The 14,099-nt window shown below is 51.9% G+C and overlaps 1 protein-coding gene across 1 annotated transcript in view; it reads left to right on the top strand.

Moving 5' to 3' along the window:
• Positions 1–12,980, top strand: part of LOC142312582 (transient receptor potential cation channel subfamily V member 6-like) — a 66,748-nt gene extending 53,768 nt beyond the window's left edge. Inside the window, exons 12-15 of the mRNA XM_075351571.1 lie at positions 274–340; positions 1,822–2,090; positions 12,163–12,260; positions 12,780–12,980. Of these exons, the coding sequence (XP_075207686.1) occupies positions 274–340; positions 1,822–2,090; positions 12,163–12,260; positions 12,780–12,876 (531 nt within the window). The 3' untranslated portion in view covers positions 12,877–12,980. The remainder of the gene's footprint in view (positions 1–273; positions 341–1,821; positions 2,091–12,162; positions 12,261–12,779) is intronic.
• Positions 12,981–14,099: the final 1,119 nt, after the last annotated feature.

A 14,099-nucleotide genomic window follows, 5' to 3' on the forward strand; every position in this document is an offset into this window, starting at 1 on the left:
CTCATGTCTTTTCCCCATGCTTTACACTGAAGCTCTGTCTGTTCATGTTGACTGCTGTGTAGAAGCAGAAGCTCTCCAGAAAATCATTATATTTTTAGAAAACAATAGATACAGATGGAAAGAGATTGAAAATAAGCAACAAAACCATTAGGCAGGGAAAAAAAAATCAACCTATGGACACATGATACAGAGATCCCTAATGAAGGGTGATCCTAAATATCAAGCATGATTACAATTTATTATGAAAAGTCTCTGCTTTCTTCTCTCATACAGATGGCCGCCAGTGATCTCTTGAAGTTCTGCTGGCTCATGGCTGTGGTGGTTTGCGGTTACAGTTTGGGTAAGCATTATTGATCATTTGCTTTTTTTACTGGATTTCATTACTTATAACCCTAAGTCGGAAGAATAGAAGGAACTAGGTGAAGAGGAAAACTAGTAACCTGATGGCTCGATACTATCAAGATAGCATCAAAGACAACCCTGGTGGACCCTATCTTGGCGGAGAAGACCCTGGTGGACTTATCTAGGCTGCACAAGATCAATCCTCTTACAGAGCGTTCATCCATCAAGTCGCCATGGATCGATATCTCGCTGAAGGCCATTAAATAAATAAATAAAATAAAAATAATCCTAATTATGACTCAATAGAATATAAAAAGGTAAAGGCCATATGACAGCCCCAGCCCATATACCCAATTTCAACATATAGACTTCATTGATGTAGGCTCCCTACTAGACACCACCTGAACAATAATGTTCTATTCTTGGGGTAGAACATCAATATTTTCTTCTAATTCTCCACACCCCTGTCGATAAAGCAGACCAAATAGGCTGTGGCTCATAACCAAGCGCCAAGTCCCCTCAATTTTTTACTAGACTCGGCTCTTTTCCGTCTTAGTTCCTATGACTTGCTTTATAGCTCACAGCAACGTCTTCCCAATTTGTTGAGTTGGACTGCGCTAAAGTACCAGAAACTGCCATGATCACAAATATGCACACGCGCAGCCACCAATTCCTAGTGGTGCCATTTTTTTTTATTTTTTTTTTTTGCAGCTAGTGCAGGTTACAGCCATGGATATACCAAAGCTAGGAATAGCCTTAAGGCCGCTTTACACGCTGCAATATCGATATCGCTAGCCTGCGTACCCGCCCCCATCGGTTGTGCAACACGGGCAAAAGCGCACAACATCGCCCGGACCCGTCACACTACTTACCTGCCTAGCGACGTTGCTGTGACCGGCGATCCGCCTCCTTTCTAAGGGGGCGGTTCGTGCACCGTCACAGCGACGTCACTATGCGGGCGCCCAATAGAAGCGGAGGGGCGGAGATGAGCGGGACGTAACATCCTGCCCACCTCCTTCCTTCCGCATTGTGGGCAGCCGCAGGTAAGGAGAGGTTCCTCGTTCCTGCGGTGTCACAGACAGCGATGTGCACTGCCGCAGGAACGATGAACTACATCGTTACTACAGGAGCAACGATAATTGAGAATGGACCCCCATGTCACCGATGAGCGATTTTGCACGTTTTTGCGACGATGCAAAATCGCTCATAGGTGTCACACGCAACGACATCGCTAAAGCGGCCGGATGTGCGTCACAAATTCAATGACCCCAACGACATCGCTTTAGCGATGTCGTAGCGTGTAAAGCGGCCTTAACCTATGGTGAGCACATTTGCTTGGCAATTCTTTGAACTACTACAAAAGTGAAGAGATACACTACTCTAGTTGCGCATGCGCGACCATCTTTTTTCATTCCTATGGAAATGATAAAAGCTTTTTTTTAATCACTGAACGTTTTCCTTTTTTTTTTTCCTTGTCAGCTCTTTATGTCTCCTTCCAGACAGTAGATCCACAAGCTCTCGGTGCCTTCGCCCCCTATACGATGTCGCTAATCAGCACCTACTGTCTATTTCTCAATATCCTCAATGGACCAGCCAACTATACCATCGATGTCCCGCAGATGTACCCCCCCCTTTATGCCTCTTTCTGTGTTATCGCCTTTCTTCTCATGTTCAATCTGCTCATCGCAGTGATGGGGGACACGCAAGCAGCCATGGCTAAGCGGAAGGAAGAGTTGTGGAAAGCAGAGGTAAGATGTCGGTAGAGGAAAGCATCGGCAACATATCTAGAAGAAAGGCAATGGTGGAAACTGTCTGCACGTAATATATAAAGTGGGAAAAATGTTATTTGGACCAAGAAACAATTATTCTGGGGGAATTGATCAATGCCAGAAAGATCACAATTTTGTTACAAAAAATGTTTAGATTTGTCAATGGGATAATTGACAAGACTAAGGGGCACTTTGCACACTGCGACATCGCAGGTGCGATGTCGGTGGGGTCAAATTGAAAGTGACGCACATCCGGCATCGCATGCGACATCGCAGTGTGTAAAGCCTAGATGATACGATTACCGAGCGCAAAAGCGTCGTAATCGTATCATCGGTGCAGCGTCGGCGTAATCCATGATTACGCTGACGCAATGGTCCGATGTTGTTCCTCGCTCCTGCGGCAGCACACATCGCTGTGTGTGAAGTCGCAGGAGCGAGGAACATCTCCTACCGGCCTCACTGCGGCTTCCGTAGGATATGCGGAAGGAAGGAGGTGGGCAGGATGTTTACATCCTGCTCATCTCCGCCCCTCCGCTCTGATTGGCCGCCTACCGTGTGACATCGCAGTGACGCCGCACGACCCGCCCCCTTAACAAGGAGGCGGGTCGCCGGCCACAGGGACGTCGCACGGCAGGTGAGTGTGTGTGTGAAGCTGGCGTAGCGATAACTTTCGCTACGCCAGCTATCACCACATATCGCTGCTGCGACGGGGGCGGGGACTATCGCACTCGACATCGCAGCATCGGCCTGCGATGTCGTAGTGTGCAAAGCCCGCCTAAGACTTAACTGACCTTAACCCTAGAACGCGCAACCATAGAAATCTACCATAGAAAACAAGTAACCTAGCAGGCCTGCGAGGCCCCAGGTATGCGTTCTAGGGTTAAAATCAAAAACCTACTGGTTTTTTAGTAATAAGTTGCACTAAACTTTGCCATCATGGAATAAAATTAAACCTCTATCCTACTGGGACTGGGTTAGGTTAAGGTTCCTTGGAGCCACCATTTCCCTTTTGGAGGCCCATACAGAATAGAGGTCCTTTATGCAGGTATCCTTCACTGAAGTCAGTGGAAATTATGGAAATGTAGACACTGCGGTGCAGATCAAGTTACGGCACCAGATGAGTTTGCAGACAAAACCGGGTATTTTATTGCAGGGAGATAACACGTAAAGGCTGCGGAGCATCAGGGGGATAACACACAATTGAGCTACCTGGAGCAAACTACAACTAGTGCCTCAACTATTACAATGAATAACAGTAGAGACATCTGCAGATAATCCCTCCACTAATGGGACCGTGCGGACACCACACTCTAACTACAGAGGCCTGCGCTAAACCTTAACAGGAACAGGTCACCAGATTTGGTGACTATAAGCTGCGGCTGTGAAGCCCCGCATGTGCAGTATCGGTGCATACCTTCAGGGACTCCACGTAGCTGGTGCTGGTCACAGGTAGGAAATCTTCGGTTTTGATCGTGACGCCACTCTCAGTATTGCGGTCAGTGGGGACCGCCACTGCAGGTTAGGGGACGCCTGGGGCTGATGGTGTGTGCAGTTAGTTGGAATAGCCTCCTGAGAGTGAGGCAAGCCCCAGGGCCCGGTGTAGGTTTGTAGTACCACAAGGCGCAGAATAACTCCACACAGGCAGAATTGTCTTTCAAGGGCTTTACTCACATTTGATGGCAGGGTGAGTAGCCCGGGCGTAGCTGAGATGAACCAGATGGGAACCAGGTATCCTTCAGGCTGACTTTATGAGGGTGACTACTGACTCGCCTTCCTTAGCCCTTGGTGGTTTGGGGTGACCCCGACTTTTAGTCCCTATGGGGGTCGCCCAGGGAAGATGCTGCAGCCTCTCTCCCCCTTTTGTTTGCCGTTTGCTTGTTCCCCGGACCAGGCCACTCCAGCTTCTTGCCTCCTGTGACCTATGGGCCCTCACTGCGGTTACGTGGCTGCGGCTTTTGTGGTGTTGTGGTGTGGGCTTTGAGAGCCCCACACCGGCAGGTTTAGCAGAAGAAAGCTGGATCTATCTTCGCTTCGGGATCTGCCGCCCGGTTGGGCCTGGTGCTCTCTAGCAGTCTCCTTACTTCCCACTCCGTGCTTTCTCTCTAGCTGAAGCTGGCTTTCAGGCAGCACTCCTAGTTGACCGTTCTCCCCCGTCAGTAGCCACTGCGCGGGCGCTGTTAGACAGCATCAACCCCACAGGTCTGCTCCTCACTGAGCCCTCTGGAGTTCTCCTCTAACTGACTCACTGCCCCTCCTCTCCTGTTCTTGCCTACGCCACCTAGCAACCAGATTCTCTTACCACACCCCTTGAGAGGAGATGGAGGCTTTTGGCCCCCTCCACTATTCCAGTGAAGGTCAAGGCTTTTCCCCCTCCTGGGATCCCCAGGGGTCCTCTCATGGGTACATGTGTGAGACCTGATCACTATGCGCCTGTGTACCACACCCCGGTCAGCCTTCTGGATTACCTGTATTGTACTGTCCCCAGCATGGGTGCAGTACTCAGTGGTGCCTGACTAGGTCAGGGGCGCCACATTCCCCCTTAGTTATCACCAGCACGTCCTCGGGCTGCAAGACAACATTTTAAAATGCATAAACATTAAAACATGTAAAACATTTTTAAAAGTACCAGGTACCATACATCACCACCCTCCACCCACAAGTCCGTTAACCCACCCAAAACCCTTTCACGTTGGCCGCGACTTCAGCCACTTCTGGCAGGATGTAGAGGCGGCTTACATGGGCTGGTGGTCTTCAGGGTATACCTGGCCTGGTGGATCCGCGCCTTCAGCCTCTTCTGGCAGGATGCAGAGGCGGCCTCCACAGTTGGTGCTGACCAGGTACCCTCCTTGTGGTGGTGAGCCAAGGCCCCATAAACAGGCGTGCTCTCTGGTTGCAGGTGAGCCAAGGCCCTATATACGGACGGGCTCCTCCTGGTTGCAGACGAGCCAAGCCCCTAAACAGGCTGACTCTGGTGGCGGTGGTGCCCTCTGGTGTAACTATTTACACTGCGAGAGTTTGTGGCTATAGCCAGTTCATAGCCTTAAGGTTTATGGTTTTTTCTCACAATAGTTTTTGTGGGCACATGCTTGAACTTGAGAACGTTGCAAAACAAACTTTTTCAAAACTTTAACTTCTGTACTTCTTACTTTACTTTACTTTACTCCTCTTTACCAGGGCTTGAGCCTGTATGGCGGTGGCACCTGCTGCTTTCCTGCTCTTTATCGTCGTCTGTGGTAGTTTCATCTGTAGGTTCTTTTTCTCTGCTTTGTCTTCCTTCTCTTTCTTTAGGACTTTGTGTTACGTCCAGGGCATACAATCCTCTTTCACCTTGATGCATAGTAAACTGGACTGAATCTCCCATCTTTAGATTTCTGCCAGGGTGTCCTCGAGGCAGATGAGCTCTCACATCTCTTCTGTTGACAAATATCCCTTCTTTGATACCAGGTGCTACGATGAATCCGTATCCACTTCTCAGATTAAAATCCTCCACTACTCCTCTGAAAAGGGGTCCTCTGGCCTGGGCTTTGGACCTTCTCAGGGCTCGTTTTTCTTGCAGGTCTCTGACGGTGACTTCTCTCTGCTCTGGGGATGACGGTGCAGAGGATAGTTGCGTTCTGTTGCGGTGTGTCTTACGGGCTGGATTCTGTAGGGTGCAGCTCACAAACTCCCAGGTAAGGCTTTTGGGCAGTTCTTCTTCTGCAGATGGTGTCAGGTCTTCCTCATCCCAGCGAGAATAGGGCAGCATCTCTGGCTCTGGGTATGGCTCTGGAGTCAGCCCCTCAACCTCCTGGCCTCCTCCCCTTAGTTCTTCCTGGCACTCCTTGGGTAGCAGTGCTGGGGATGGACTTCTTTCTGCCGGCCCAGGTGGGGAACTCTTTGCCGTGGTTGCTGCAGGAGCTGTCGGGATACTCTTCGGGGTGTGCGGAGGGAGCATGTACCGCTCCACCATCTCCCGTGGGAACTTAGCTTCCAGGTCGGCTTTTAGCTGCCAGTATGCGGAGTCCTCACCTACCAGAGATTGCCTAGCAGGGACTTCCTGAACCTGGGGAGCCTTGTCTGCTCTGGCCTTGCAGGCCGGGGTAAATGGTACGTCAGCCTTGTCTTGGCGGGCCGCGCCTGGCATGGCGGCGGCCTGGTCTTGGCGGGCCGCGCCCTGTATGGCGGCGGCCTGGTCTTGGCGGGCCGCGCCTGGCATGGCGGCGGCCTGGTCTTGGCGGGCCGCGCCTGGCATGGCGGCGGCCTGGATCGGCGTCGCAGCTGCGATGGGGTCTGTGCAGGCTGGGCTGGGCATCGCTGCAGGGACCGGGTCTTGGTGGGCCGAGCAGGGCATCGCTGCGGCGGCCGGGGCTTGGCGGGCCGAGCAGGGCATCGCTGCGGCGGCCGGGGCTTGGCGGGCCGAGCAGGGCATCGCTGCGGCGGCCGGGTCTTGGCGGGCCGAGCAGGGCATCGCTGCGGCGGCCGGGTCTTGGCGGGCCGCACCTGGCGTGGCTGCGGCCTGGCTCAGCGTCGCCGCGCCGGGCGCCTCTTCAGGGACCGCGGGCGTGGCAGTAGGGGTCGGGGCACTTGCGCTAGCCGGGGCATCACTCGACTCACCCATCGTTGGCAGCATCGGGGTCTGAGTTGTCACCGCCCGATCTGGCACTCGGTGCGCGGCTCTCTCCTCGTAGGCCCGAACCGCCGCGGTCATCCATAGGAACTCCTCGCGTCCCTCTCTGATCAGCCTTCCGACCCTGGCTTCCAGTTGATCGCAGAACTCGGCAAGCTCCCGACACCACCAGGCAGCGGAGCCTGGCTCTGAGTCTCTGCACTCAGACGCCATTTTCATTAGCAAGCTGCTGGCTTCTCTTCTGCTCCGCCGTCTCCGGACGCTTCCGCTCTCTTTGCTGGCAAGCTCCGAACTCTGCAGGGGATCTCTGGGTAGCCACACCTCTTCGTGGGCGGTAACTTCTTCCAGCGCGGGCTGCTGTTGTTTTTCAGCGCGCTTTTCATGGTGGCAATATGGCGGCGCTTCCAATTTTTCAAGCGGACCGCCCAGGCACATGGTCACCTGTCTGAACAGGTCTAGTCCTTATCCTGTTCGTGACGCCAGATGTGAAGCCCCGCATGTGCAGTATCGGTGCATACCTTCAGGGACTCCACGTAGCTGGTGCTGGTCACAGGTAGGAAATCTTCGGTTTTGATCGTGACGCCACTCTCAGTATTGCGGTCAGTGGGGACCGCCACTGCAGGTTAGGGGACGCCTGGGGCTGATGGTGTGTGCAGTTAGTTGGAATAGCCTCCTGAGAGTGAGGCAAGCCCCAGGGCCCGGTGTAGGTTTGTAGTACCACAAGGCGCAGAATAACTCCACACAGGCAGAATTGTCTTTCAAGGGCTTTACTCACATTTGATGGCAGGGTGAGTAGCCCGGGCGTAGCTGAGATGAACCAGATGGGAACCAGGTATCCTTCAGGCTGACTTTATGAGGGTGACTACTGACTCGCCTTCCTTAGCCCTTGGTGGTTTGGGGTGACCCCGACTTTTAATCCCTATGGGGGTCGCCCAGGGAAGATGCTGCAGCCTCTCTCCCCCTTTTGTTTGCCGTTTGCTTGTTCCCCGGACCAGGCCACTCCAGCTTCTTGCCTCCTGTGACCTATGGGCCCTCACTGCGGTTACGTGGCTGCGGCTTTTGTGGTGTTGTGGTGTGGGCTTTGAGAGCCCCACACCGGCAGGTTTAGCAGAAGAAAGCTGGATCTATCTTCGCTTCGGGATCTGCCGCCCGGTTGGGCCTGGTGCTCTCTAGCAGTCTCCTTACTTCCCACTCCGTGCTTTCTCTCTAGCTGAAGCTGGCTTTCAGGCAGCACTCCTAGTTGACCGTTCTCCCCCGTCAGTAGCCACTGCGCGGGCGCTGTTAGACAGCATCAACCCCACAGGTCTGCTCCTCACTGAGCCCTCTGGAGTTCTCCTCTAACTGACTCACTGCCCCTCCTCTCCTGTTCTTGCCTACGCCACCTAGCAACCAGATTCTCTTACCACACCCCTTGAGAGGAGATGGAGGCTTTTGGCCCCCTCCACTATTCCAGTGAAGGTCAAGGCTTTTCCCCCTCCTGGGATCCCCAGGGGTCCTCTCATGGGTACATGTGTGAGAGCTGATTACTATGCGCCTGTGTACCACACCCCGGTCAGCCTTCTGGATTACCTGTATTGTACTGTCCCCAGCATGGGTGCAGTACTCAGTGGTGCCTGACTAGGTCAGGGGCGCCACACGGCCACCACCACTGAGCTCTTATACAGTATTCCGGTATGCTGTATATATAAGTCCCCAGGCCACTCTGTATAACTAAAAAACACTTTCATAATACTCACCTACGGGAGACAGTTCGGTCCAATGGGTGTCGCTGCTCTTAGATCCATCACCTCCTCTCTGCTGCGATCTCCGTCCTCCTTCTACCCAACTTAGTGTGGATGACGTGTCTACGTCATCCACACAGGCCGACACTGTGGTCGTGCGCAGGCACACTTGATTTCTCTGCTGAAGGCAGATCAAAGTACTATAATGCGCAGGCGCGAGGAAAGGTTGAAGACCACCCACACATGCTCACAATATTTTGATCTGCCCTGACCCAGGCAGATCAAAGTGCACCTGTGCAGGACCTCCATGCCGGCTAGTGTGCGTGACTGACGTGGGACGCGTCATGCACATGGGCCTCTCAAGAAGGACAGCGATCGCCGCAGAGAGGAGACTCTGGACTGAAGAGCAGAGACACCCATCGGACCGGACTTCCCCCTAGGTGAGTATAAAGGGGGCTTTACACGCTACGATATCGTTAATGTTTTATCGTCGGAGTCACGTTGTTAGTGACGCACATCCGGCGTCATTAATGATATCGCAGCGTGTGACACTTACCAGTGACCTTAAGCGACCTCAAAAATGGTGAAAATCATTCACCATTGAGAGGTCGTCCCAAAACCAAAAATCGGTAATGGTTGATTATCGATGTGGTTCGTCGCTCCTGCGGCAGCACACATCGCTATGTGTGACACCGCAGGAGCAAGGAACATCTCCTTACCTGCCACCGGTCGCAATGCGGAAGGAAGGAGGTGGGCGGGATGTTACGTCCCGCTCATCTCCGCCCCTCCGCTTTGATTGGCCGGCCGCTTGGTGACGTCGCTTTGATGCCGAATGTCCCTCCCCCTTGAAGGAGGGATTGTTCGGCAGTCACAGCGACGACGACGACCAGCTAAGTGCGTGTGACACTGCCGTAGCGATAATGTTCGCTGCGGCAGCGAGCACACGAAATCGCATGCACGACGGGGGCGGGTGCTTTTGCGTACGATATCGCTAGCAATTGCTAGCGATATCGTAGCGTGTAAAGCCCGCTTAATTGTTTTTTGTTCTACACCGCAGACTGGACTCTTATATACAGCATTCTAGAATACTGTATACAAGAGCTCAGTGGTGGTGGCCGCAGCTTAAAGTTAACCAGTGTGCTCGAATACAAACTTGTGGTACTGTCCAGGGAAACCGGTCCTCTCTCTTGGTACAAAGTCCATTAGTGCGCACTACTCTGGGGCCAAACGGAGGCAGCTCTTCTTCTCTGGGCTCATTTGGGCAATGTCTTTTCCTGGGTCGGGTACCGACTGAGCAATACTCTGGGTTTTTGTCATGGTCCGGCTCATGGAACACTCGCAGCCAGCACTGTATCTCTCCCCCCATTCTGAGCGCAACGGATTCTCCTCAGAAAACGTCCGGCTTTTCTCTCTGCACCTGTAGCACAACCACTTCCTTCCACTACTCCCTCAGACAGAACCCTCTCCTCAGACACTTTCCCGCACTTTTTCTGTCAGGGTTAAACCATCCACAGTCTCAAGGAGGGGACAGTCGGCTATTCCAACTCACACCTGGAACAGGGAGATTGTTGCCTTTTTTACCAGAAGTATCTATTTCTGTGCTTGCCAGCACCTGCATATTACTCTTCCTGTACTGACAAACCTCTCTACCCCAATACATATAACCAAAATATGTGTATGGCAGGCATGGCTTACACTTTAATAAAACACTTAATAGGAATGGGGGTATCCTGACTATCTCCTACAGAAACAGCAGAGACCGCTCCACAGAGTCATGAATACAACCAAATCTAAAGTGAATGGGATCTACAAATGCCATCACAAGGAATCGTTGGTGTAGATGTGACGCCCTGGACTAGCCAGGTAGTCCCAATTAGGCACTTGCACAACAACCGTCCCCTAATAAGGTGACACCAGCCAACCTACAAAACCCTAGTCACCTCCCTCAGGATTTGATGTTCACACCAGAAGGACGGAGCCAGGTGGTTCGCCACGCCCACCGAGGAGTTCACAGGCCCAGAGGCAGGAAAAACCCAGCAGATTAGTTTGAGGAGAGGAGGAGAGCAGTTGTGACAGTGGAAGTGAAAGGAGTAAATCTGTCAGTGTGCTGGGTAGGAGCTCGAGCACTTTGGCTAGGAGGCAGACGGTGGTGGCCGTCTGCAGGAGCCGGGAAGACAGTCCGGTGGAACCGTAGGTAACCGGGACAGGGTAGTGGCCGAACCGGGGAACAGTCTGGAAAACGGAGCACATGTGGGGGTACTCAGACCCTGAAACGCGGTCCCGAAACTACCGGACCCCATTAATTAACTGATTGAGGTCTGGACTTTAGGTCCTTTCCCACCCAAGTCCCGAAAGAAGGAAACAGCCCACTGATTTCGGATAACTGCCACCGCTCAGGCCAAGAGATCCAAAGGGCCAGCGTCTGCGGGCAAACGGGCTCTCCCGACACATAATGCCGGGGAGCGGACTCTCGTTGCTGAAGCATGGGCAGTCCACAGCTACAGAAGGTGCAGGAGAAAGGCGGACACCACCAACCCGTTTGGGGGACCCAAAGCAGCCGGCTACGGGCACCGACCCCCATCTTTTTGGAGACTCCCGTGTAACTGTCAGAGTGAGTACCACTGTGCCCTCGGGCCACGCACTGCCCTGCCCCGCCGAGCACCGACATCACATCACATCAAACGGGTCCCGGGGCCACCACCCCTGCCCACGGAGGGGTTAACACCAAAGGCTGCATCAACATCTCCCCCGGGGTGCCTAGTAAACCGCAGCGGTGGTGCCTACATTCACCACAACCCGTGGGTGGCATCACGAACATTATTCTAAAACCCCCTTCAAAGTGCCAGCCCCTTGCAGAGCGAAGTGACCCCCGGTCCGGAGGCGCTCGAGCCACCGACACACGAGCCCGGATCCGAGCGGCTCGGCAGGAGCCGAGCGCGGGGCGGTACATAGACACCAGGGCTCTGGCTCCATTTACCCCCTACCTATGATCAGGTCCTCTTTTGTACAAGCTAACCTTAAAGGGGTGGTTCATTACTCAGCATAAGTGGCAACATTGCTGTTAAACTCCTAGTGAAAATTTCTGTCAAATACCTTGTGTAGCATATTCTGCCTCTGAGCGGCGCTGTTGTGGTCCACTCATCCTCATCAAGTGACATCTGAGATCCAGTGATGTCACGTCAACTTCCAGTTGACCCAACATCACCAAGGCGGCACCAGTCTCCCTGAGTGACTGGGCTGAGGGTGGAGTTTCAGCGCTCCTCATAGCCCAGCATTTCGTGTACTCAGTGCTTCGCTGCTGAGCGCCGCAAGCAGAAGCGATGCTGGGCTGTGACAAGTGGTGAAACTCCACCCACAGCCCAGTTACTCAGAGACTGGGGCCGCTTCGGTGATGTTGGTTCAAGTGGAAGTCGATGTGGCCTCACTGGATCTGAGGTCATGAATTCCGGGAGTCACTTGATGGGGATGAGTGGACCGCAATAGCGCCACTCAGAGGCAGAATGTACCACACAACATATTTGACATCAGCCTTCCCTAGGAGTTTTATAGCGATGTGGCCACTAATGGAGTATAGTGAACCACACCTTTAATCAATCTAGCCACAGACTTCATATATCTGGTTCTTGGTTTCCTCCGTGACAACAATTTTTAACTTTTTAAATCTATTATGATGGATGACATAACCTGTTTAAAAATTTAAAATGGTATTCCTTTTTTCTTGTAGATCAGTGGTGTCACAGTAAAGACGGAGCAAACGTTTCCAAAGTGTCTGCTTGACTCAAAAGCCAGTGAAAATGACTTGGAAGAAAGACGATATATTAGGTATGTGACAAGACTCCTGACGACCAAGGAATGAACCATGTCAATTGCTTTAAGGTCAGATACCAAAACCTCCACCATCAAAACCTAGAGATGGATAATGGAGCTGCATGAAGAATCATATCTGGATGTAAAATCCTCCTTTAGGTGTACTTTCAGCACTCTAATGATAACGAGAAGGCTCTACTCCTTCTGTCCCAGTCTATACAGTAGAGCTGGAAAGTGAGTTATAGGAAATGGGAAGTGTCAGCCTATTGTGACTGCTCTAGTGGGCAGTAAGAAAAATTGACAGAACAAATTCTAGATTTAGATTTTCATAAACGGCTAACAAAATTCGATCAGATTTTTGGGTATGACAATAGTGATGTCAGAGCACAGGGCCATGGATGCAGGTAGAATTTTTTTATTTATTTTTTTGCAGAATATCTTGGTAACGTGTGAAACATAAATATAAGATTTAATTATTATTTTTATTATTTTGACCTACAAAATTATATTTTGAAATATTTATATGTGCTCTAGTGTGGAGGAGCGGAGGTGGCACCAACACCACCATCATGAAGTCAATGGGTCATCAAGCGATGATGAATCGGATGAGGACGCTCCAACTCAGAAATGATTGAAAGAAGGAATAAGACATAGAAGAGGAAATCGGAACACAAGTCATTGATGGAACTGAAGTCTGAGGAAAAGTTGCTCAAAATGGCAATGATATTTGGGGAGTAGAGATAATTGAGCTGTGATCTTTTTGGATTAAACTATAATAAAATTCTGGTACATTGTGTTTTCGCGACCTGATGAAGGCTTTAGAATAATCCATACAAAGATCGCAACACAATAATCCTTTTTTCAATTTACCGTACTTAAAGTTAGTCGGACAGGTTTAAAGTGAGATTGTTGGGATTCTATCAACAAAAAAGCGATGTTCTTAATCCAGTGGCGGACACAGACAGAAAAGAGCCCCTGTGCAGAAAACAGTATGTGGGCTCTTTTCAATCCACCATTTCACCTGCTTAGGGGGTAGAAGTGGACCCCTGATATCTTGCGGCTGCACAGGTTGAAACAATATGTCCACTGGCTGAGAAAAAAAATAAGCTTGAATGGGGACCTTAGGACTAATCTACCATACTCACATACTCATTCATCTACATCATGTGCAGAATTATTAGGCAAGTTGTATTTTAGAGGGGGTTTTTTTATTATTGATCAACAACTATGTTCTCAATCAACCCAAAAGACTCATAAATATCAAAGCTCAATATTTTTGGAAGTTGGGGTGGGATTTTTTTACATTTGGCTATCTTAGGAGGATATCTGTTTGTGCAAGTAATTATTAGGGGTACTTTACACGCTGCGACAACGCAAGCCGATGCTAGCAATGTCGAGCACGATAGCACCTGTCGCGGGCGGAGGAGGGGACGCAGCGCTCTCCCACTGCTCGGGTCCGGCCTGCCGCTGCTCTGCGGCTGCTGCTACTGCTGCTCGGTGGCTCGAGCGATGGGCCGGATCCCGGGGACTCGAGCGGCGCTCCTCGCCCGTGAGTGAAAGGGGGGTTGGTGTTGGGGTTTTATTGTCCGTGACGCCACCCACGGTTGTGGTGATTGTGTGGACACCACCGCTGGTCTGTATGGGGATCCCGGGAGTAGTGGCATGGAGCAGCTAGATGTTGGCCCTCCCCTCCGTGGGTAGGGGGGTTGGTGGTCCCGGGGCCCGATGATGGGGAGTTAGGATGGTTGACAGGCGGGTTATGGGGCCTGTTGAGGTGCAGGGACGCAGGGGCAGCGCTGTGCCGCACGGCACGGAGGTACTCGCTCAGCCCAAGGATGATGACACAGTTCATGG

This window comes from Anomaloglossus baeobatrachus, chromosome 5 (assembly GCF_048569485.1).
Source record: "Anomaloglossus baeobatrachus isolate aAnoBae1 chromosome 5, aAnoBae1.hap1, whole genome shotgun sequence".
NCBI lineage: Eukaryota > Metazoa > Chordata > Amphibia > Anura > Aromobatidae > Anomaloglossus > Anomaloglossus baeobatrachus.